General features: G+C 41.7%; 1 protein-coding gene across 1 annotated transcript; it reads right to left on the bottom strand.

Moving 5' to 3' along the window:
* Positions 1–8,201: 8,201 nt before the first annotated feature.
* On the bottom strand, positions 8,202–24,297 carry ISOC1 (isochorismatase domain containing 1). Its single transcript, XM_052778140.1, has 5 exons — positions 23,862–24,297; positions 14,542–14,661; positions 14,174–14,377; positions 13,672–13,788; positions 8,202–9,689 (listed from the first exon to the last, which is right to left on the bottom strand). The coding sequence occupies exons 1-5, from the start codon at positions 24,159–24,161 to the stop codon at positions 9,543–9,545; spliced, it is 888 nt and encodes a 295-aa protein (XP_052634100.1). The 5' UTR covers positions 24,162–24,297; the 3' UTR covers positions 8,202–9,542.
* Between the last annotated feature and the right edge of the window lie 750 nt (positions 24,298–25,047).

Here is a 25,047-nt window from a genome sequence, read left to right as displayed (position 1 = left end):
ACCTATTTCTGAATACTAATAGAATAAATGCAGTGAAAGACAATTAGGATAGTATTTTCAAATGTAACTTGAGTCCAAATACATACTAGAACTTCCTGACAACCTCCACGCTACAGATGAGGAAAGTCACTTCATTTAGATGCTTTAAAAAATTCAATCAGTAGTTTAAAAAACATGGGATATTTCAAACTATTCAGTTTTGGACTCATCCTGTCTAGGTCATCAGTATTACCACCATAGGCACAAAAGTAAATGGCTCTGATAATCTTTGACCTTTCACAAGGGTACATCTGTATCATTAAAGTAGACTTCTTTTCATGTTATCTTTTGTTCTGCAACTAAGAGGCAATTAATATGTCTCCCTGTTGGCCACTTTCCTCCCATTGAAACTGCTGGACTTAGCTAGGCTGATACTTAGTTTCTTTGCAGATTATGTTCTGGAATCCAGATTATGATCCCAGTTTATTTAGGTTAATGATCTGATAAACTCATGAGTAATCCCATTGATTACAAAGAGATTAACAGTTTCATGAGATGCAATAGTTTCACCATACATTCCATAAAGCAAGCTAAAATACTCTCTATTACTGCACATCACAAATCCGCAAGATTTTAAACTGTTTCCACAGTTTATAGTAAATTACATATGGCTTTATTCTCTTAGGGAGAGTAACTAACCCTTACATGCCTGAATAATGTGTAGGGTAAACAGAAGCAAGCACATTCTCACCACCAGAATAATAATTAATGTTTAGTAATTAATACCAAAAGTGTTTTTTCTGAAAGTGGTAATTGCATTCTTTTCATTGTAACATGCAGCCTTGCAAAGACTTGATTATACCTTCAGTCTTTTTCAATACCTGATCAAATAAACTCTTCTGTGCAGAATGCTACCTATTGCTGCCGTGTAAAACAGAAGGTCACATCTGCATTACCACACTGCTGAGCTGTGTTCAAGGATTTTTCAGCTTCTCATGTCCAGCCAGCAAGAAGGTTGGAGGGGCACAAGAAGCTGGGAGGGGATACAGCCAGGACAGCTGACCCAAACTGGCCAAATGCATATTCCATACCATGTGATGTCATGCCCAGTATATAAACTGGGGGGAGTGGGGCTGGGGGGAGCGCTGCTCAGGAACTAACTGGGCATCAGTCGGCAAGTGGTGAGCAATTGCATTGTGCAACACTTGTTTTGCATATTCCAATCCTTTTATAATGATTATTGTCATTTTATTATTGTTATTATTATCATTATTTGTTTCTTCCTAGCTGTTCTATTAAACTGTTTTTATCTCAACCCATGAATTTTACTTTTATTTTTTCAATTCTCTCCCCCATCCCCCAGCAGGGGGGCAGGGAAAGGAGTGAGTGAGCGGCTGTGTGGTCCTTAGTTGCTGGCTGGGGTTAAACCACAACACCATGTTAGCCATCCTCACCAGAAAGTCCACTATGTAAATCTGCTATACGTTACCCAGTTGTTTTAAACCAATGATAATAGGTGTCCTGGTTTCAGCTGGGATAGAGTTAACTGCCTTCCTAGTAGCTGGTACAGTGCTATGTTTTGAGTTCAGTATGTGAAGAATGTTGATAACACTGATGTTTTCAGTTGTTGCTCAGTAGTGTTTAGACTAATGTCAAGGATTTTTCAGCTTCTCATGCCCAGCCAGTGAGAAAGCTGGAGGGGCACAAGAAGTTGGCACAGGACACAGCCAGGGCACCTGACCCAAACTGGCCAACGGTGTATTCCATACCATGTGACATCCCATCTAGGATAGGAACAGGGAAGTGGGGGCAGGGATTCGCCGCTTGGGGGGACTGGCTGGGTGTCGGTCGGCGGGTGGTGAGCAATTGCACTGCGCATCATTTGTACATTCCAATCCTTTCATTATTGCTGTTGTCATTTTATTAGTGTTATCATTATCATTATTAGTTTCTTCTTTTTCTGTTCTATTAAACCGTTCTTATCTCAACCCACGGGTTTTGCTTCTTTTCCTGATTTTCTCCCCCATCCCACTGGGTGGGGGGGAGTGAGTGAGCGGCTGCGTGGTGTTTAGTTGCTGGCTGGGGTTAAACCACGACAATAGGAAAATCATTTTTAATATTCAGATATTAAAAAATATACTAAAATATGCCATTCTGAAAGAAATTACACTATTTATAAAAGAAACCATGTTTCATGTATACACGATTAGGGACAAGTATTTAATAGAATACAGCAACCCCTGCAAATCATGGCTTTTCAGAAAAACTGTCTAACCCTATCTCATTTTACAGACTGGAGCTTGGTAAATCTTCAGTATTTCTCTAGTGTGGGACTCTGAATTGTCATGCACTGCTGGTCTCAACCCCTCCTGCAGATTGCTTGAATATCCTCCTGGGTACTCATTAAAATAAAATAACTGTCTGAAACAATAGAATTGCTCTTCTTTAGCTTTTCACTTTCAGCCTTCTGCTCAACCTCCACATAACTGTGAGAGGAGATGTTTACCACTGAGGATGGAAGAGTGGTTCCTTAGAAGACTTTAGCCTCTCTTCCCTTTAATGTTGCCCCAGTAGAGAGAGATGCTTCTAAGCATTCAACTACTTACGCTTCCTAGGGGGAAATCTGCTATTTTCCTCTCACAGGCTTCTTGCGATGTTTCCCTAGAGTGACTGATACTGCACATTGCAAAGGTCTGCCTCCTGGAGCTGGCAAAGCTTGCTCTGAGCCTTTGGATGGTCCCAGCACTAACACTTCTTGTCACCTCCTGTCACAGCCACTCATGGACGCTGTCGAGTAGCTCACTGTACTGCAGCAGGTTTATGGTACACACTATTCAATGGTAACAGCAATGTAATGGATTCATGGCCTGAATCCAATCATGATGCAGATTAAATCAGATTCTCCTTCTTCCTCTCCTGACATGCTTTAAGCAAAACTCTTCTACTTCTTACTTTGGGAGAGGAAGGGGGATTGCGAAGGGACGGGGCAGGGGGAAGGAAAAATCCTTAACTTCAGAGACACTTCTCATTCTCAGCTTGTACCTGAAGTATATCCCACTTATCTTAGTAATGGCAGACACTACCTGTCAGCTCCTTGACATGGCAGGACATGGATTTCCTTTTAATTGTATGAAAACTTAAAACTTATTCCATGTAATACCTATTTGTGGCAGGCTACTCAAAACCCACCTCATCATTATTCACAGTTAATGAGTGTGTCAGGACTTGCCAGGGAAACCAGAGCAGGGGGGAATTAGCAGCACCATTGGAGCCAGCTGCATCAGTCCTAGCAGAGTGCAGAACCCTGTCCTGGGCTTCAGCTCCATGCTGCTATGCCAGAGCTCTGTAAACTGCTCATTTCCAATCAAACACAGAGACCAACAGCCTGGCCCGTGAATTAAACTGTAAAACTTCCATATAGTACATGGGAGTGAGTTTTTACCCATTTAACTATTTACTTACCTTGGAATTTTTAATATACTAATCCCCTTGGAATTTTTAATATACTAATCCTTGCTCTAGAAGTTGCAGGAATACAAGTTATAATCTTTACAACGGGTTCTCTTTTGCATAAGAAAATTTTATACAGCAACATAATAGTCATAGATTATGAGTAATACATCTCCTGTGATGTGCTGTTTCTGGTGATCTTAGTCATTTTAGGGAAACTGCTCATTTTAACCATGCTTACCCACCCAAACACATCTACTAAACACTAATAGAACTGTGAGGATACTTTATGCCATTTAGGGCATGGGATTCGCAAGTGATGGCACCTTAAGTATTGAGTCAGTAGGCACCAAGAGCATAAATATATATGTACCATGTTTCAGTGACAACACTTTCCTATATGGCATTGTTCACACAATTTTAGACTGTCTTTCTCCTGTAAGGGTCTTGAAATAGCCTTGAAGTTGCTAGCAGATGATATGGTAATCCTTTGATTCCTTGGATAAAAGGATTTTGACTAGGAAGACCCAGCAGGGTTACTCAACATGACAAATGCTCCGAGATTCAGTACCTCAGTACAAATATACCAAAATTAAACAATGCCACAATACATATACACACACACAAAAAGATAATGTCTGAAAGTAAGTTTGTCTTTAAGCTAGCCAGAGACATGAAGTAGAAACACTGATGCCATGAGTTGGTTAAACACTCTGGTGAGCAGTTAGACAGCTTATTCCCTGGTTCTTGCCATCAGCAATGTTCCTTACTTTATGACTTGGGAGGAAATCTGGATGGAGTCACCCTGTCTGCAGCACCTCAATTCAAATCCCACTGAAATTATTAAGATACCTAATGAATTCTTCAAATTCTGGATCAAAATGTGAAGGCCAGAATGTCTAATGTGTTTTATTGGGACACAAATAACACAAACAGGTACATATTAGTACTTCAAAATAATGGTAGCATTATACTTAATTTTAATAAGCTCCTACAAACTATGGAAACAATGTGGTAGCCTAACGCCTGCTTTTTCAGATGCCTGAATGACATTTTAAAATCCAGCTTCAGGAGTTCAGCTAGACTAAGGTTTTACCAAGAGGTTTGTGAACCTGAACAGGCAAATCTTTCTGAAAAAATAGTTCAAATATTCTTATTTGGATTAATTGCAAATATCTGCTTTCCTGAGGCAGCACAGTGAGAGGCTGCCACTAATGCATTTTGGCTCAATCTAACAATCCAGCCCCCTCCCTATGATGCAATATAAGTGGCACCAACCTAGTTCTAACTCACTTCATTTCAGGTGTATAAAGATCTTTTAGCTATAAAAATCCATGTCCTAGACAGGTAAAATCATTCCAGTTGTGATGAGCTATCTCTGTTTTCAGAACGCTTTAAGTTTGTCCAAGTCTCAGTTGTACGTATTCCTGCTCTTGAAACCCCTGTGCAGGTAACAGTTCATACCTGCCTCGGGGATGTCAGTGCTGAGTATTTGGTGATCTTCAGTCTTTGCTCCAACACCTTCCCCTTCTTTTTTATTTTGATAGCAGAATATTTACCCTTCCAGTTGGCAATTTTTGTGATACTTGGAGCCAAAAACTTAGCTGCTTTTTGGACAGTTACAAGGTAATGAAAACAAGGTAAAAACAGTCCAGGAAGGAAATAAAGTGCACAGCAAGACACAGGCAAGGACTGCTGTGACTTACCCAGTATTTGCAAACTTAAGGTAAGTAATTCTATGTTAATAACTGTTCCAGCTCCTTAACGGCCCCATGAGAAAAAAAAAAAAAAAATCAGTAATAATTAGAAAACAAGTCTTCTTTCCCATTTTGTCTTTGCACTTCACCTTCTATTCTCTATTAACTGTTCTCTTCATTTGTTTGCTCAATCTTCTCTCTTGAGCAGATAAAAGGGTTTCATTAAAGCAAAACCTAATGCTGTCAGTGGCAGGAGAGCTGCCAACCCTGGCAGTTTTAGTAAGTCTATTAAGCTGACCTAAGCATGCTAATACTTAATAAATTCCTTCTATTCACAGCAGTCCTTTGCAAGTATTCCTTTATCTCATAAGAAAAACTAAGTTATGCAATTCAAATAAGTAATAAAAGGCCAGACCCCACATTCTTCCTTATCTTTTTATATATATACATATATATATAGTTCTGTCCTAAGAGAAGCAGCAGCATACTATCAATCATAACCTCTGCTGTCTAGAAGAACTTCTTGAGATTACAGAAAGGTCTAACAACAGCTTCATGAAAGTATTCCATTTCAGAGATTATTAAGAAGAAACCAGTACTGGACAATCAAAACAGAACTTTTTTTTCAAGGATTTCCTGCCATAGCCCATTTGCAGAGCAGATGTTCTAAACCTATCTGAAGAACATCTGTTATACCCATCTAGTATAGTTTATCTCTAATTTATTCAGAGGGGAAAAAAAAACTAGATTCTACAAATCACTGACATCTTCTGTCACTGCCATAGCACTTAATATGGCAGAAAATACTCTGAAGAATAACAAGTGAACTATGTAACAGTACTAGTTGGCATCACCGCTCATCAAAGTAAAAGCCTTTATCCTCCTTAATATCATTTACCTTTCTTCAGGGCTCCACAGCTCCAGCTATTACTCCATGACTAATAGAAACAAAGTTTTTAAAGCAACAAAGCATTGAACATTCATCTCTTACATAAGAGAACAAATCTGTAGCAGTAGAAGAGTTTCAGTTCAACAAAAATCTTAAAAAATCTATGGGGCTTCTAAAAGAAAAAACAAGAGCACTCATGTCAAAAAGAAAAGATTGATCCTAATTCTTCTCTTCTGAAAGATTAATGTCATTGTTTAGGTAATGTAATATATGGGGGGGGAGGAGGGAGAGGGCACCACCCAGATGTCTAATAGGAAACATACTCAATAAGCAGCATGATTTATTTAAGTGCACATTTACCCAAGAACTACTGTCAGGCAAACGCAGAAATGATGGTGGAGCTGTCCCACAGCATCATTTCTCCAGCCATTTGTGATGACCATAACAGAAAACATTGGCTAGCAACAGCTGATTTTTTATTCGTTCTCCATTTTCAGGTTTTGCAAAGGGTACTGGGGACCTTACTTGTTTTAGTTCATACAAAATTATCACACAGGCAGAAAAGGACCATGGTTCTATGAATAGAGAGAATCATATTTTAAACTCAAAACTTAAACTGTCCCAATAAGAAAAAAAGCACTCATCTTCATAAGGGTTTAGCATATTTAGCACAGAATTTTTACACCAGCTACTCCAGTGAGGCTAACAACACATCAGCAACTTTGCACAGAAGCTGAACACCTACAGAGAAAAATAAACCAACCTTCTTTATCAAGGACTGTCTGTCTGCTTCCCCAAGGAAAAAGAAATTACACTGAAGCCACCTACAGCAGGTGGCAATCATGTTGCTTAGCCACAACTGTGGTGAAGCCTTCAATTAAAGGACAGCCTGGCACTTAGTGATGAATTAGGCTTTTTCACAATCACCTGAGTATACCGCTAAGCAATTCTCCTCCATGTTGTTTCATTAATTTATGTCATATCCTTGCAGGGCAAAACAGTACTTACACGAGATAATGCAACAGCCTGCAGACCTCTTCTTATACGGCTCAGTTCTGCTGTTCTACTGCATGCGAACACCCACTTGCCAGAGAACAGAAAACACAGATGAGTTAGAGCATGAAGAAGCAAAGGAAATTCTCTCCTGTAAATAAACTTACTTTACTAAGTTGCCATATATGGCAATACTTTTTCTATTCTTTTTAAATAAACACTCTTAGAATCTCATCTGAATGATTCACGTGATGCTGATTAATGCACCCATCTAATGAGGGAGAAAGACTTCAATCATTCTGCCCCTAAATTCATGTCTAAGACCTCAGTTTTATAGCATAACACTGGGTATTTCTGCATTATTTTTTGAGCTTATGGAAAAAAACACAAATGAAGGACCTCGACAAAGATCTAGTTTGCCACGGAAGACTATGCAAATACCAAAAAAAAAAAAAGTAAAATCACCACAGAGAATATCAATGCATATTATAGATTCTTCCCGAGTGCCATCTTGCTAGCCAATGATTCCCTTTGTGGTAAAAACCTTAGTTAGGAAAGGACTGTGTGCAAAGGAACTTGTGACATATGTCCTCCAACTTATGTTTGTATAAAAATGGTAAATTTTTAGTAACAAATACAATTATCTCTTAAAACCCCATGTATTTGTTATTGAGGAAGTTGATATTGTTCCAAAAATAAACACGTGTAAAAAAACCAAAAAAAACCCCCTATCATTTTTTCTTCAATTACTAACTCTAGGTACCATCAACACAAAAAGGTAAGAAAGCAATAAAACCATTATTTCATGAGAAATTTATAGCATTTTTGTGCACAGCTGTTGATTTATATAAGTGGACTTTATACTGCTAGGCAACATGATTAATATACCAGAAAAGAAGGTAAAAAGTAGGTCAGGTCAGTGACATAGGACAACAGTTCTTCAACTCAACTCGCCTTCCTGCCTCCAACTTGAAGCATAAAATTCATTCCTCATATTTTGGAGCACTAAATAACACTGTAACTAGATGCAGAAGACAAGAATTATTAGACATTATCCACCCTTGATCTTTACATGAAATTCCCATGACATCTATAGAAATTCCACAGCTGCACAAACCAGAATAACGTCCATAGCAAACACAGCTTTCAGGATTTGCTCTTCAATATATATCACAAGCATAAGAGAGACAGCGAATGTTAACATTTTATTCATTTTGAACATATAAAGGTTACAACTCTCTGAAACAATTTTTTTAGAGCCATCTTGTGGGGAAAGTAAGCAATTTAAAACAATACATGTACTCTAATAGGTTATCTACCAAAAAGATCAGTGTTCAGTATGACATCTTCTAGTACTCTTTTAAAAAAATAAATGTCTCAGACACACTGTAAACTTTATACAACATTGTTTAAACCACTGGAACGTGAAGGAAGTGCCTTTATAAACAGTCATGTGTTAGAAGATTGGTTCTAGATAGAAAAAATATATATCATTAAGTTAAAGATGCTATTTTTCTGAAGAATGCTTTTAGGCCAGATTCCATTCAAACTCCACCCAACTGCATCCCAGAAAAAAAGCGCAAAAACCTAGAGAAGCTGAGGTTTCTTTCAGAGCTTGCTTGGCCAAATGAGTAAATCAGATGGAATTATTCAATCTAACTAAAATAGGGTAAAAAAAACCCCCAAAACAAAACAAAAATCCAAATAAATCTAAATATAGTAGTAGATTCAGCACTCGAAGCTGAAAAGCTTTTGTTCTTTAACATCCTTAGCATTGCCAAATTATTTGAAGTTTTGGTAATCTTCTGCTAGTTCTGAAGGACTTCACACCAGTTGTTTATAAAGAACTCATTGAATGACAGTTTTCTGTTTGCGTACACTTAAGTGAAGTACAGGGTTGGGCAGTCAATTTTGGAATAATTGAAAGTTGTGATGCAGGTTTCAGCTACCTAGAGAGCTGCTGCTTGATCTATGTGTCTTGTCTATGAAGCAAAGCACTTAAATTTTAACCTAGAGAACAAAAGCACACATGTAGTCCCTATATCTTACTTGGTTTTAACTTATGCCCTATTAAAATACTTCATTTACATAGAACATTAAAGCGTATCACATCACATTTATCCAATATGTAATTGTCTTCTATTAATACAAAAGTAAAACAGAGTATCACAGAATGCTTTTACAAAGTGCACAATCAAGAGGTGTCACAGAAATATGCACTTTTCAGAGCTGTTACAATCAGTGTATAGTATAGGCTAGCGGGCACCTCTGTTAATTTTTGTTTTGCAAATAAATAAAGATATTTGATAACAAAAGGGTCCTACGGTACCCAAAGCCTCTGACAGATGTAACTAAACAGAACATACTGGCATCCAGATGTGTAACCAGACAATTTTGCTAAGGCAAGCATGAGTACGTCAATTTTTAATTTTACACTTCTACCAAACTTTGAGTGAAAGAAGGTGTACATGTGCGCTTACAGCTTTTCTTCCTCCTTGAAGATGACAATGACATCCGCTTCCTCCACATCCTCTTTAAACTTTGGAAAGGAGCCCTGACTCAGGTGCACTCGCCTTAATGAGATTTTGGATTTCTTTGAATTTTGGATGTTCTTTGTCAGCTACCAGCTGCAGCAATATAGCTTCACTAGTAGTAACTATAATTCCAGTACGAGCAAGACGCTGAAAGAGAAAAGAGCAGAGAGAGAATAACATGAGATACTTGCAAATGTGAATGAGTATACATTTTGTAAAAACGACTAATGGTATTTTTAAAAACATCTATTAACAAAAGTATTGCCAATTCCATTCCAACATTTCTTAGTAGTGCCATTTATAAAGCTAGAATGGAAAGTGACTGTTTTTAGATTTTCCTGAGGAAAAAGGCTGCCCTGGATTGCAATTAAGGCTTCCTGCTCGGACTGGATTCTTCCCCCATGTCAGATTTAATATGCAGAAGACCCACGCCCTCTTATATTAATAAACCTTTCCCCTTGCATGGTCCCAAGGATAGCTTTCTTCACTCTTATGCAGATTTGAAAGGCCTCGGGAAAAAAGAAAATAGCGAGGTCCAAGCTGAAGGTGTTAAGCAAGAAACTTAATTGTAACAATTTCTCTTTCAGGGCTTGTTGTGTACTAGTACTTTGGTCTTTGGACTACACAGCATGCTAGTACTAATAATCTCAGGAGACAGAACAAAAAGCTTCTCTACAGACCTTATAAATCATACTAGCACAACAGCGGCTTCTTTTAACCAACAGCCTCAGTAACTCCTGAGTTAGTTCTCACAGGCTACAGAATAAAAAGCATCACTGCATAGAAAGCAAAACTGAAAGAGGTCTGCTAGATCTTGTAAGTGTGCAACTAAACAAAGCAATGCACATGTAGCCCAAACCACAGGAGTTATCACAAAATTTTTTTGACTTTTAAGACTGTGGTTGTTGCTACATAGCAAAGTTATCTTTAAGTAAAGGCTGAACCATCCCCTGACCCCCATCAACTTCCCAGCAATTGTACAGATGTTTCGGCAGTAAAACTCTTCATCGATCCAGCTTTCCCTCCATTATCCTCTCCTCAGCTGCATGCTCCACCAAATCTAATAGGGTCCTGAATGAGCCAAGGGAGGGCAAGAGGCAGAAAATACAGATACGTTCACCTTCAGACAGGTTTCAATTATAATTACTAAGGGAAAGAGACTCTCCAAACTTTCTAGGGCAGACATAGATCACTGCTGTTTAGTTGTTCCATTACAAAGCAATTGAGGGGGGAAAGTTATTAATTTTAGGGGACCAGTAAAGTATATGTAACTACAGTCTATATAATGAGAAACGAACTAGGCTAGATTTACTCAAGTCAATGCTTCCTCCTTGCAATAATGGCAGCAAGCCTTGCGATATTCTTAAGTTGAAACAAAGCAGATAGCTTCCCCAGCTCTCCTATTCTGTACAATAACACATTTGTTTAAACCACATACACATACAAAAGAGAAAAATAGGTAAATCACAATGAAATATTATAGCTATGTTTTCAAGATGTACTTCTCCAGGAACAAAAAGTTTTTGCTTTTAACTAGTATGGATAAGAGAAAAAACAGACTGTTAAAGAACCTTGCCTTCCAAGAAATGTTGATTGAAAAAAGAGAATGTCTTCTTTTCAGAAGTGAAACATACCATAACATGTCAAAGAGGCTGGCATTGGCTTACTTCTAGGACTAAGTATAATTTATATAGTTTTGATATAAGTAGGAATGAATTGATGCACATGCTAAGCATACTGGGTTATTTTCAAGGAAAGAAAAAGTTTTCTCAGAACATAGTCTTTCAAACAAAGGAAAGCAGCAAGCATGTGTTGCATCCACACTGCAGAAACAAGTAGAACAGAAAAGAAATCCAGCAGGAACAGACTAAGCTGGCTCAATCTGAGACCAAGCAGTGACACAAGGCACCTTCATCAGATAGGGCAGATACTAAGAACAGCCACAACCTTGGCCAGTTGGGTTGAATTATTTCATGAATGGAAATTTTGAGGTTTTTTGGTTTCTGTTTTTTTTTGATTGGAAGTTTTTGCCTGCTGTCATTTTTAAGCACACAACAGAAGCAGACGCAGTAACTCTTTAGGCTCATCCAGGCAGACCTGAAAGCTCTGGCTATCAATTCATTCAAACCACACTTCCTAGTACACCTGTTCAGATATTTGCATGTTTGTCACCAGCACCATCAAAATACATGCTATGAGAAGGGAAATGTGGAGAACTGAAGGGGTGGGTGGGACCAGATGGGATTTATTTGAGGTTGCTGAGGGTTGTTTTCACTACAAGGTCACTCTTTATCATCCTTGAAAGGTCACTGTGAAGAGAGGAGGGCTATTACTGGGAAAAGGTAAATGTTAAACCCATATTTCCAGAAAGGTAAGGAGAAGGATCCAGGGAACACAGATCAATGAACCTCACCTCAGTTCACCAGGTATGGAGCAAGTTTGCACAAGAGACAATGCCACTAAGACTCACTAATTAAAAGAGCATAACTAGAACTGTCAGCTGTACGGTGAGACTAAAGCAGGATTACCCAAATGCTTTGGTATTTTACCAACTTCCCTAAGAAACATATCACCACGGTCAACCAGGATTACTGACATGCCCAGTACATGTGTCCCTTTCTCCTAGTCTGCTCCCAAGCATGCCCACAGCCCTCAGCAGCATTTTTAAAAGAGGTTCTATGGCACAAAAAGGAGACAATGTTGGCATGTGCAGCCACAGAGGAGGATGAGGAGGAGTTACGGCCATATAACTGGCTGGGTCATCACAGCAAGCCAGCAAACATTCCCAAAATCATATTTTAATGATGACTACTTAAGGGACCACCGCAAAACATTTTCTTTGTGCTTGGTGAGAAAACATTGCAAAAACATACTAAAAAGTTACCTTAACCTGACCAATTTGCCTGGATTACAGCTTTTGCAACCAACCACGCTTTTAAGATGATCGATACCTTTTTGACTAGAAAGAAAATCAAAGCTAGCTAGTCACTGCTTTAACATCTGTTAACACTGCACCAACTTCTACACTTGCAGACACAGCATAAGTGATAATCAAATGTACAAAGACATACACAATAATGCAAAGAGATTTCAGTTTTTTTATATTTGTTTTCTCTACTACTGCTGCTGCACCACATTGACTTGGGAAGTCATGATTCCAGGCATTCCTGCACTCTGTGTGCGTCACTATGCTTTACATGACAGATGACATTAAGCTTCCATTTAATCAAAGTCATGGGTCTCATCAAACGCTATATGCTGGTGATTTCCCTTTAGCCTTTAATTCTCTTATTCATGAGAAACAGAAGAAATTAAAAGTCTTCTTGAAATCTATGAAAGAAGTATAAAATGCTGTAGTTATTACTAGTTTCAATTTCAAAATAGTTGTTAGGGCCTGAGGGAAAAATTGAAATACTTAACGTATATATCGGTTTTTGATTTCTAACAGTGATGCCTCTAGGCAAGTTAGAGTACACTATCAAAAAATCGTTTGCATGAATTTGCTACCACATAGTTGTATGTGCTTTTATATCTTTTTGTTACATTTATCTCCACTTTCTCAACATTTAGTTAGACTAAGCTCCTATAAAGGGGGGGCCAGGAGGAAGTCTTTACTATAATCACAGAGTCTTGAGATTAAGCTTTAATTTGCACTGATGAGGAAGAGCAGAGGGACAGACAGACATACAAGAAGAAGCTTTGAACAGGATCACTTATTATATTCCATTGCATTTCAAGGAATTTCAACAGCAGAACAAATACTGTTTGGAACAACAAAATCAAAAGCTCTATAGCACTTCTACTCTGCTATACAGATAACACTCCATAAGAAAGTATCCTAAAATGCTAATGGTTATACAGAGTAACCTAGATTGCATGAAACAATCACTTTTAAAATCCAAGTGTCCCAAACTGGGTTCCACATATTAAATCATAAGTTAGGGAGAAAAAATAAGGCAGTAATCCTTCTCCACCCTGGAAGCTATTCTGAGAATCAGAACATTCACCTCTTCTCAAGTCTACATTTGTCCACTACTTACTGTGTTTAGAAATTCCTTGTTAGCTTACAATAAGTAGGGAAATTAACATACATACCCAAGGTGGAGAAAGCCTCGACTAAGAAACTTACCTCAAGAGCAAACATTCTGTCCATCATACTTCTTGATGAGGTGGCATCAGCTACTATGTGGACTTCCAGACCTCTGCCAATTAATTCCAGTGCTGTTTGCTGGATGCAGACATGAGTCTACAGGGGAGAAATCACAGGCAAAAAACCCACCAACAAACCATTGCTATAAAACATGAGTAGCACAATGCCAAAGTAGAGTACATAATTTATTAGGGTTCAAACACGTATTTTTCTACCCCTGACATTACTAGGGAACTCAATGTGGGTTTTAAATGCCAACCAAGTTTGAGATAAGAGCCTGTAGTTTACAAATATCTCATTTCAGATTTTATTATGAGATAATATCAAAGACAAATAACACAAGAATAATTTAATCTGTAGAGGATATCTGAGCACTAAGCAATATAAATTGACTCTTTTTAATTACAGAAAGCAATGCTTAATACTATTGTGGGCCAACTGACATTACCATAAAACAGTACAAGAATGGCAAGGCACGTACTTCTACTCCAAACAGGACAACGCTGCGCACTCCAGGGATCTCTGCTAATGCTGCTTCAACTTCTGGCAACACCATTGAAAATTTTGTTTTGGGAAGCACAAGTTTAGCTCCTGTTAAATCAATTTCTTGCACAGTGCTGCCAAGACCTTTGGGATACTGTTCAGTTACAATAACTGGAATTCCTAGGAGCCGTGCGCCTTGGAGCTGCAAGGGGGCAGGAAGGAAAGCGTACAAGAAATTATTAAAGAACGATAATGGCAAAGACATTATTATGTGAAATTGAATAACCAGTAAACTGGCTGTGTGTAAAATAATAACTTACGTGTGTGATCAAAACCCACTACAAGAAAAAAAGCAAAAAACCATACCAGCCGTTGGCCTACGCTGATGATATCACCAAAGTACTTGATGGCAGGCCGGAATCGCTCTTGCATATCACAACAGAAAAACACAGTGCTTGAGGGTGTCAGGTTGCCCAAAGTAGTCATCTGAAAAACAAAATAAAGATAATGTTTTCCATGGCAGTGAAGACCCTTTCAGAAAAGCAGCAGAATGAGAAAAAGCCTGCAACACCTCTGCCAGGTAAAAGACTTGTTACTTTAAGTCAAAATAGGAGAAAGGTTTTTTAAGCCTGATTTGGTATGTTTCTAAATTCAAATGAACAGCTGAGACCAAGCACTATAGTACAGTCATCAATAGGTAATCAAGATTTTATTAGGTGAGAGACACAAGTTAGTGTAAACGTACATGGAAACTTCTGAACCCTAAAGTGGGGCAGAGAAGCACACTCCCTGAAGTACTGTAAAAAAAAAAAAAAAAAAAAAAAAGTACCAACAGGAAAATTACATTCCTCAAATTCACTTTTAAATCCACAACTCTTGGAACTGCCATAAAATCAGGATAAATTAAAGTTAAAAAAAAAGTCAGACTTCCACTTGCTTTCAATACTCTGCGTACACATATTTTCAAGTTTCATTCTGTAGTCACTTTGTTTTATCTATGACATCTTTTAGCACAAGTCTGCTGAAAGTCCAAAGGCTAGAACGAAAGCATAGAAGCTTCTCAGTATTATGATCAGAAACTGAACTGAATACATTTTAATGACAAAAATAATCTCCCAGAGTTTCCCTCATACAGGCTACGAAGTGGGGTAGAAGTGGGGGGTAAGAAAAAAGAAATCAAATATTGAATTTTCTCATGCTTTGAAAGAGTGCTTTGTATTTGATGAAATTACTTGTACTATCTGCAGAAGCAAAGGATAAGGCTTCAGCTGGAGGCTACAGGGAAAGAAAGCAGCTACATACTATCATATAGTTGTAAGGCAACTCAAGAGGAACTACATCCATTCAGGAGCTTTTCAGCAGATTGATAAATCAAATTGAATAAACTGCTTCTGCAAAGTACCCATTAATTGTATACACTTCATTTCCTGCAAACTGAGGTTGTGATGTTTTAAACCAAAACAAAATTACAAAATCTGTAAAATAGTATATTTTGGAAGAGCAGGGATATATTGGGTTTATGTGGCAAGGTTTTGGTAGCGGGAGGAGGCTGCAGGGGTAGCTTTTGTGAGAAGTTGTCAGAAGCTGCCCTATGTTGGACAGAGCCAGTTCAGCCAGCTCCAAGACGGATCCGCTGCTGACTAAAGCTGAGCCCATCAGTGACGCTGGTGGCATCTCTGTGATAATATATTTAAGAAAGGGTAAAAAAAGCCCACTGTGACACAGCAGCTGGGAGAGAGGAGTGAGAACATGTAAGACAAACAGCCCTGCAGACAGTGAGGTCAGTGAAGAAGGAGGGGGAGGAGATGCTCCAGGCGCCGGAGCAGAGATTCCCCTGCAGCCCGTGGTGAAGACCATGGTGAGGCAGGCTGTCCCCCTGCAGCCCATGGAGGTCCATGGTGGAGCAGATGTTCACCTGCAGCCCAGGGAGGACCCCATGCCAGAGCAGGTGGGTGCCCGAAGGAGGCCGTGACCCCTGTGGGAAGCCCGCGCTGGAGCACACTCCTGGCAGGACCTGTGGACCTGTGGGGGACCCACGCTGGAGCAATGTGCTCCTGAAGGACTGCACCCTATGGAAAGGACCCATGCTGAAGCAATTTGTGAAGGACTACAGCCTGTGGGAAGGACCCACATTGGAGAAGTTCATGAAGGACTATCTCCCATGGGATGGACCCCACACTGGAGCAGGGGAAGAGTGTGAGGAGGAAGGACTGGCAGACACGAAGTCTTATGAACTGACCGCAACCCCCATTCCCTGTCTCTCTGTGCCACTTGAAAGGAGGAGGTAGAGAAATCATAAGTGCAGCTGAGTCTGGGAATTGGGAATCCTTAAATATAAGTCCCAAATCTTTCATTGATTCACCACATCTCCTGAGTAAAACATGTTTGATCTCAATTCCCAAAGCTAAAAAACTACAGTAATGGCCATGCTCAACCATACAGAATGGCCTGTTCAAATTGTTGTAAAAATTACTTGTGCATTATAATTGTAAACGTTAAATTCCCACACCTCTCAGATTCAGTACACCGCTACTGCCAAAACAGCAAAAGTTCATAACCTCAGTTCCTTCAGTCCTTGCCGGCAAAATGGCAATACTATTAATACAAGCAGTTACGAAGGCAAATGCAGTAATGACCATAAAGCAGATGCTCTAACACTGGACCCACTGATGCCACAGGAAGACAGAAGAGCATCACAACAGGCATCAGGGAAATCTTTTTCACTAGGAAGGTACAGCTGCACTGAAAGAGGTTACCATGGGTAGTGGGATCTCCATCCTTGGAGATTTTCAGCATTCAGCAAAGTGACAGCTGATTTGATCAAGAATTGGCTTTGCGTAGGAGTTAGGGAAGGCAGCCCCTAGATATCTCTCCCGAACGACAGTTCTACAATTCTACACCATGTAATAAATGAGGCCTGGGACCAAGAATGCTTGAAAATAAAATTAAATATTGAATAACTGCCTTGTTCTTGAACACCATCCATCTACGCGCTTGAACAATGCAGAAACCAGTTGGTGAGAAGTACTAACGTACAATTGAACATCACAGTGAGGACCTACCATGACCCATTCTAACTTTGGCACTACCATCAGAGCAGTCAATCGTGACATTTAACTTTCCCACGGCTCAGCGGCAAAAATAGAGTAATTGGAATAGACAATATTTGTAAGTGTGCCTCCTACTCAGAAAACGTGTCATTTTGTCTTGGCATTTACAGGACAAGCAAAGACCATTATTTTCTTCTATAAATCATTCCACCACTCTAATTTTTTTAAGATCACTTTGAACTACTGCAAACCATCATGGATCATAGAGTGATCAACATGGAGTTAGTCTACTGCCTTAGACTATCCTTCCTATCCTAGACCTTCCTATGCCAAGGCAGTGGATGGCACTACCATCCTTAGAGGAACAAGTATGAATAGACTAGGAAGGCCTTCAAGAAGTTGCATAGTCTGCCTCTACAGAAGCATCAACCAAACACAAATATTCTTCACAGATACCTACCTGGTCTGACCCATCAGCAATACACAATTTACAGAGCTCCTATACAATCCATCCCACAGCTCTTATCTTTACCTTGCAGTGTCTCCTTACCCACAGCTCCTTTGTTGCCATTTAAGAGCGTTATTTCCAGTTCTGTCCATGCTGGATCTGAAATGCAAGAGCATTACCATCCTCCTTCACGTGCATAACCATGCACAAACATCTATTACCATACCTCAAGACTCAGATCCAGTCTCCCTTTAGTCCTATCCCTCCCTTATTCTAAAACATATCTAATACTTTCAGTCTTTCCTCCTACAACTCAAATAATTTTCATTGTCCTCCCTGGGGTGCTTTTCAAATTGCAGTCTACAGTGAGGCACCCAATACTACTATAACAGTAGTATTTCTCAGCCTGTAATACTTCTCAGCAGTAGCAGAGCCCCAGAGAAGATTGGTCAACTCACAGCCCTTGCAGGCTCTATTCAATTTGTACTTTCCAGTATGCTATTTGTTCTTTTCATAATAGATGATACTTAGACTCCTGAGGTGCATTTTAGCCTCAAAAATCATCCCTTGAACTCTCCTTCATGTTTTATTTGCATAGTTGATTATTTCTACCTTAGTGTAGGAATTATTTCTACCTTTATTGTACCCATTTTTAACTGCATCTTATTTCACCTTGTTTCTCCAACTTGTAATGAAAAGCCTGAATTCTGCTTTCTCTGATGCTTGCAGCTCCTCCCAAATACAGTATTTGCCTTAAGCTTCAGCAATGACATGAATGACAGAATATTTACAAGCAGTGGATTTGGAATAGATCTTCTAGACCCCAATTCAATATTATTCTGATTTGACAGTGAAGCACAGAAGAAAACTGACTGCCTTTCCAGCCAGGGAGCATCCTCATTACAGACTTCCACCGAACCCATAATCCCATGTGTTTATGTCAAACATCACAGGGAGCTGGAGCAAAAGCTTTTTGCCTGCTTTCCTCTATTATCAAGTTGGTTTAATATGATTTAATTTATGCCTTCAGTTTCCTACCAGCAGCACTCTAAAGTAAAGTTGGGTCAACTATGTATTTGCTAAATAGAAGCTTTTGCAAAATCTAACACAAATAATTCCTATATTGATTTTCCTATTTATTTCTGATTAACTTGCAGTCTAAATCGAACCATGCAACACCTGGCAGAACAAGAAGAAACCAGAAGAAATAGATGGCAAGATCAAAATATCAACACTCGTTGGTGTTACTTGGAATAGCAGATGTGGGAAAGAGCGCAGCAGAAAGTAGTTTGAAATTAAGTTTCATAAATAGTAGCAAATGCAGTCCATAAATAAATTCACAGAAGTATCTGCTACATATAAAGGAAAGTTTCCATTTACTGTTTCTTCAGTGTGCCACGCAAGTCCTACCACTCACTTGCTCTCAAAGCCGTCCTCGGTCCTCCACGGCCACACTGCATCAGAAATATGGGACACCTCCACTTCATGCATCCCCCAGCAGTGAACACCAGGACCACCCACACCGTTCCAGCGTCGCACCCTACCAGCGAGCTGGGGTGGGGGCAAGCGTACACCCGAACGAATGCCAAACCCTAGGCTGGCACCTCTTTGCTTTCACTCCAAGGAGAGGTAGGCTGGGCCTCTGCAGGCGCATGGCAGCTGTCCGAATCAACCCCAAATATAACATCTACTCAGCCACGGTATCATTAAACAACCTAAATTTAAAAGGAAAAAAAAACAACAACTCCCTAAATCACCTGAAGATCCCACGTACGCTGTATAAGCTTCTCCATTACCCTCCATTAGCCACCAGGACTTTCTTCCCTCCAGCTGGAAGTTATCCACAGCACAACCAGAATAGGTATGTCAGATGGACATGTAACTCGATGCAGCTCTTTCACCCAGCGAGAGAAGTCATCTCTAGGACCTTGTCCAGACCATGATTTAAAGGTATGCTCTCACGAGTTACATCAGCTTCAAATCCTACTCTAGAGAAGGCCTAGGTGGGAAAGGACAAGTGTTTTTTCACATCTATTTCATCTCTGCTGATTATTATTAATCACACAAAATGTGACTGTGATGAAATGTTGTAATTACAGTATCAGCTTTACAAAAATATTCACATATCCTGGGTCTTCATCTGTACTTTCCCTGTTCAAACTTCAGGAAACCATTGCACACACAAAATGCAATTTTCCCCCGCTATTTGTAATCAACAAGAAAATGGAAGGAGAGAAATAATCCTACGTGACATCACTAGTCACCTCATAAATCTCTTGCCAAGGTTACCCACTAAAAGGGCAGAGCAGAGGACCTCACAGCGTTGGTATTTCAAGGATGCCATGAAAATACAACAATGAAAAGAAGCTATCATATTTTCTTCTCCTTTACTTCTAAAAGTAAATCTGTCAGATTCAGTTTTACTCTGCTGCTTACCTTTTAAAGGGGGGGGGGGAAAAAGAAGAAATTCAGTTTAATGTATTTCAAGGGAAAAATAGGTTACAAGTGTTTCAGCTTAGGAACATAAATATTTATTTTATGCTAAGCCGAAGTGCTGCCTTTATATGCAATTCAGCATTTTAAAAGGACAGACTTAGCTAAACACATGATGTTCATATAATTACAACAGTACAAAATTCTTTATCAAAATCCAAAATTATCAAAATGCTTGCTGCAGAGTACAGATACAGAAACAAGGATTCTGGATTTGAAGAAACCTCTCTTTCAGTATTTTCAGTCAGTTTTTTCCCTTCTTTAAAGTGCTGCTTTTAAAAAAAAAAATTTCTTTAGAAACACTGTATTTAATTGTAGCACTAATGTATCCAAATTTATAATTGCATGTTTAAAAAAAAAAAAAAAAAGGAAACAACTCCCCTCACTTGACTCAAATCGTGCAATTTATGCTTTGCCTTTTCCTGGTCTTCAGAAAACAGACTTAGGCTCCTGAGTTAATGTTACTTCTATTTCCAAAGCATCTGAATGTAGCAATATTAGACATGTGTAAAAAGAGTGAAAATCTGTGTATAAATAGTTCTGTTTTATTTACCTTATCTTTCAGCAACAATTAAGTAACATTCTGCAAGAAAGATACACCTGAGACATCAACATGTCTTTTAAAAAGAACCCCTGAAGTAGAGGTGCTTTCTGCAATGATTTCAATAATAATTTTACCCTTTTAGCTCCAGCATCTTAAGGTTACAAGTTTGTAAATGCAGGGCACAAGTACTGCTGAAGAGGAGTCACCTTGAAGTTATGACAGCAACTGTGAAATAGCCTCTCTTGGGCATATATACGAATGCTGGCTGAACTCCTCTATTACACAGCTATAATGAGCATAGCTGTCTTGTCTTCTGATCTCTCCAAAGTGTTTTTCCTTACGGCTTCTCTCCTCCAAAGGCAGCTACAACAGTTACAGCAAAACACGACAGTTTTAGTAGCATTAATTAACTGCATTTAGAGTTAGAAGAGGTTAAAGCGGTCCTGCATTCCCCCACCCCAACTGTAAATATTATTCTGTTAAAACTTTCAAAAAAAGTAAATTCCATGAAAAGCAGATGACTCCTTTCTGCTAGTACTCAGTCCCCCAGTTTGCAAGCAAATGCCCTCCTCACCCGTTGGGAGAGGCCGAGGGTAAAGTCCCTCCTCGCTGCAAGACAGTGGCTGAGGAATTTGAAGAGCGGCAGCCAGGCTGAGCATCAGGGTTTATTGCATCCCACCAGCCTGCCAAACACTGGGTGGCCAGTAAAAGTTCAAGTGGCTGTTTTGCACCAGGACAGCTAAACCAAACAAATGCACATATATGAGCACAGTACAAAGGCACAAAAATGTCCTTGTACGGATCGAGCCTTGAATTGAGCTGCATGGAGTGACTTTCCAAGGGCAGCATATGGTGATTTCTCCATGAGATTACTGCCCCCCTCAACTGCAGGGACAGGAAATTGAAACAGCACAGTCAAACACCATTTGGTGCTGACATTTCTTGAGCTACTGCAACAAAAGGCATCCTTCCGTGACAGGTCCGCACAGGAATCAAAATGGGAGGATATCGTTCCAGAGCTCATGGGTGCTACCGCCCTAGGGTAGCCATCTCTAACTAAATGCATACATATATTTTATAAAGTATGCACATAAAAATACTGAAATTATTGTCTAGGGATACAGATGCTAGTATCTGTGACTCTTTATTTTAAACCAAATATATATTTCCAAATATGCAAGTCTAATCGCATCAGTGAGCAAAGGTTGTCCCTCTTGAAAGACACGTTCAAAATGGTATTTCAACTGACTATGCCACACGCAGAGTTGACAAACCTATGTCATGTGTAACTGCAGATAAAACATCGGGGAGGGAGACAAAAAGGGCACACAATAGTGGCAGTGCATGAATCAACATATGGAAATAAAGTATAATCTTCCCATCAGTAAATCCCAAAGGTCTTAAAAAGCACAGCTGTGACTTATCAGACCAAATGTTCCCCAGATGAGTGATCTCTGAGCACCTGCCGGTGGCTTAAGGCGAGCTGACTGACATCACTGTGATGTCTCCAGCTCATTCTCAGCTGCTGAAGCACATCAAGGAGGCAACTAAAATAATACACAAGTACCATCCTTTTCATATCAACAGTTGCTATTGTCAGAGAATTGCAACAGTATCAGCGAAAGCAGCTGATATCAATTAGGCAATTAATGCATTAAATATTGGTTCACCCTGAATCCCTGCAGTCAGTTAAAGCTGCGTAGTGCATCTGCACTCTGGAAATAACGTATCCTTCCATGTCTCAACGCTGACCTTTTACACCAAGATGTACGTCCTGCTACGAATGCTGGGGCTGCATTTATAGTTTCAGTGCAGAAGCTGTTTGCAAGAGAGTCTTTGCAGAGCAGTGATCTGCACGCACAAGTAAGAAACAAAATTCTGACCTGCACCACTGTTGCACACCCAGATTGCACAAATTCCATTTTTAAAATCCTTGCTTGTATTAACACCCATACCAACTCTTTTTGCAACTTGGCAAGACGGTCCCTTCCTGTTTCTCTGGCTGGGCACCCATCCATTCTGTTTCCAACACACAAAGGAGAAAGGTTTTAAACTGAAGACAATGAGTGATGAATGATGAAATGAGTAGTAGCTGACAAAATAAGTTATTTAAACTAGTTTGGTCTTACTAACCACTCTTTCCATACATAGGGTTAAGGAAAGGACAAAAGACTCCAAAGGCATCCTTGATGTACAGTCTAAGCGAACAGGACACCTTGAGAGTTTATGGGTTCAAGACACTATGGTTAAGCAGGGTTTACAAACTGTGTGAATTAGACTGTTTGTGGAAGCATAAAGACAAGATGAGCAACGTTTCAGTTTTTACAACATCACTTTTTCAACTTACTAGTAATGTTGGCTTGACAAAGTAAAACTTAATTATAAATTAAGAAGAATGTTCTCAATTAAAACAATAACTACATGTTTTGTTTTGTTTTTTACAGTTGACTTCATGATGCTGGAGAAACGAAAAAGCAATTTAGCTTCGAGTGCAACTATTACAGCATGACTGGCACGAACCTCAAGCGTGCATAAAGATATCTTAGTATGAAACACACGTACTGTATCTGGCAGTCTGGTTTCCTGGTTTACGGCCACAAAACTAGCGAGTTACGAACCTGCAAATCGGAAAGAGCTTTTGGGGGCCAGAAGGGATACAGGAGTCCTAGGCACCGGGAAGCCACGAGACCGCGCTCCGGCAGAGCCCTCGTTTGAGTTTCCTCCTAGCAGCATTAGCTCCGGTGAAGGCCGGGCAGCACCCACCGCCTGTTTTAAGGGCGGAAACACTGCTTATTTCAGCCACCGGGCTGTCTTCCCATTCACCGGCGGGCCAAGTAAGTTCTGGCCCGCTGAAGGCAAAGCCCGGTTACCAAACGCGTGCGGCGCGGAGCGCACCTGCCTCCCCGCCTCAACGAAACAAAAGTTTCCACGCAGGAGTCAGTCAGCGCCGGCGTGCGGGGCTCTGCCCGCGGCTCCCGCCCGCCCCGGGCTCCCCCGGCCGCCGCCCCCCCCACCCCAGCTCGCTGCCGCTTCTCCCCGGAGGGCTCGGGGGAGGCCGGGCGGGCAGCCGCAGCCGGCGGCGGGACGGGGCTGCCCGCCCACACGCAGGCACACCTGTGACGGCCGGCGCTGCCCCGCCGTCGGGTCTCACCTGTATCTGCAGCGGCACCAGGCGCACCTTGCAGCGCTCGCTGACCAGGAAGCCCTTGGGCAGGTCTATGTACTGGCTCCACTCCTCGGCGAAGAGCTGCACCACGAACTTGCGGTGCATGTCTATCTGGTCCCCATAGAGGCTGAGGAACTTCTGGATCAGCAGCTCGTAGCCGGCGCCGTGGGGCACGCTGGAGGGCCGCGCGAAGACGGAGAAGCAGAAGAGGACGGGCACCGAGCCGCCGCCCGCCGGCGAGCAGCTCCCGCCGCCTGGAGCAGCGGCCGCCTCCGCTGCCGCCATCTTCAGGGGCAGCAGCGCCGACCGCAGCCAGCTCGCTGCGGCCCGCGCCGCCGCTCCTCCTCCTGCCGCCTCCTCCCCCCGGCCGGGCGGGCGGCGCCGGCCGCCCCCAATCCCAGCTGCGGCTGCTCCTCCTCCTCCTCCTCCTCCTCCTCCTCCTCGCCATGGGGCCCGGCCCTGCGCCGCAAGCCCTCGGGGCCGGGCGCGCCGCCGGGGCGACTCCGCCGGGCGGGCACCCGCTCTCCCGCCGCCGCGCCTCTTCGGAGGGCGAGTGCCTCCCCCTCAGGCGGGCGGCGGGAGGAGCGGTAGCCCCTCAGCCAAACGCCTGCCCTCGTCCGGGCCGACGGGGAGAGCCCGGGTCCCCCGGAGAGGGGCAGGCAGGCGGCGGGAGGCGAGGGCACCTCCCGCTGGGGCGGCCCCGTCGTGGCCTCGGCGCGGCCGGCAGGCAGCTCGTTCCCTCGCCGGGGCGCAGCCCGCTGCCGCCGAGCTGGTGGCAGAACCCGGTGCGGCGAAGGGGCAGGGGCGCGGGGCTGGGAGCCGCGGAGCCCCGTCGGGCGGAGGCGGCGGCGGCGGCGGGGAAGGCAGCCCCGGCGGGGGGGGCGGGCGCCGTGCCGGTCGGGTCCGTGGCGGGGACGGGCGCGGCCGCGCCCCGCGGAAGCCGGGGAGGAACCTGTTGATAGAGCCTGAACAGTGCCCGGTTTCTTTCGAGCACGATCCAGCCCGGTCTGAGGTCTGGGTGGGGAAGAGTCATTCGCTCTCCCGGTACCGAAACCGGTTGCTGCGTCTAACAGGAGGCTTTCTTCAGAAAAGTCCGTTTCTGAGCAGCCGGAGGTACCTGAGCTGCTGCACGCCGGGGCTCTGAACCTGCAATTGCATCCACAGAGGAGGA

The sequence above is a fragment of the Harpia harpyja genome, chromosome Z (assembly GCF_026419915.1).
Source record: "Harpia harpyja isolate bHarHar1 chromosome Z, bHarHar1 primary haplotype, whole genome shotgun sequence".
NCBI lineage: Eukaryota > Metazoa > Chordata > Aves > Accipitriformes > Accipitridae > Harpia > Harpia harpyja.
This window is presented reverse-complemented; position numbering and strand designations above follow the sequence as displayed.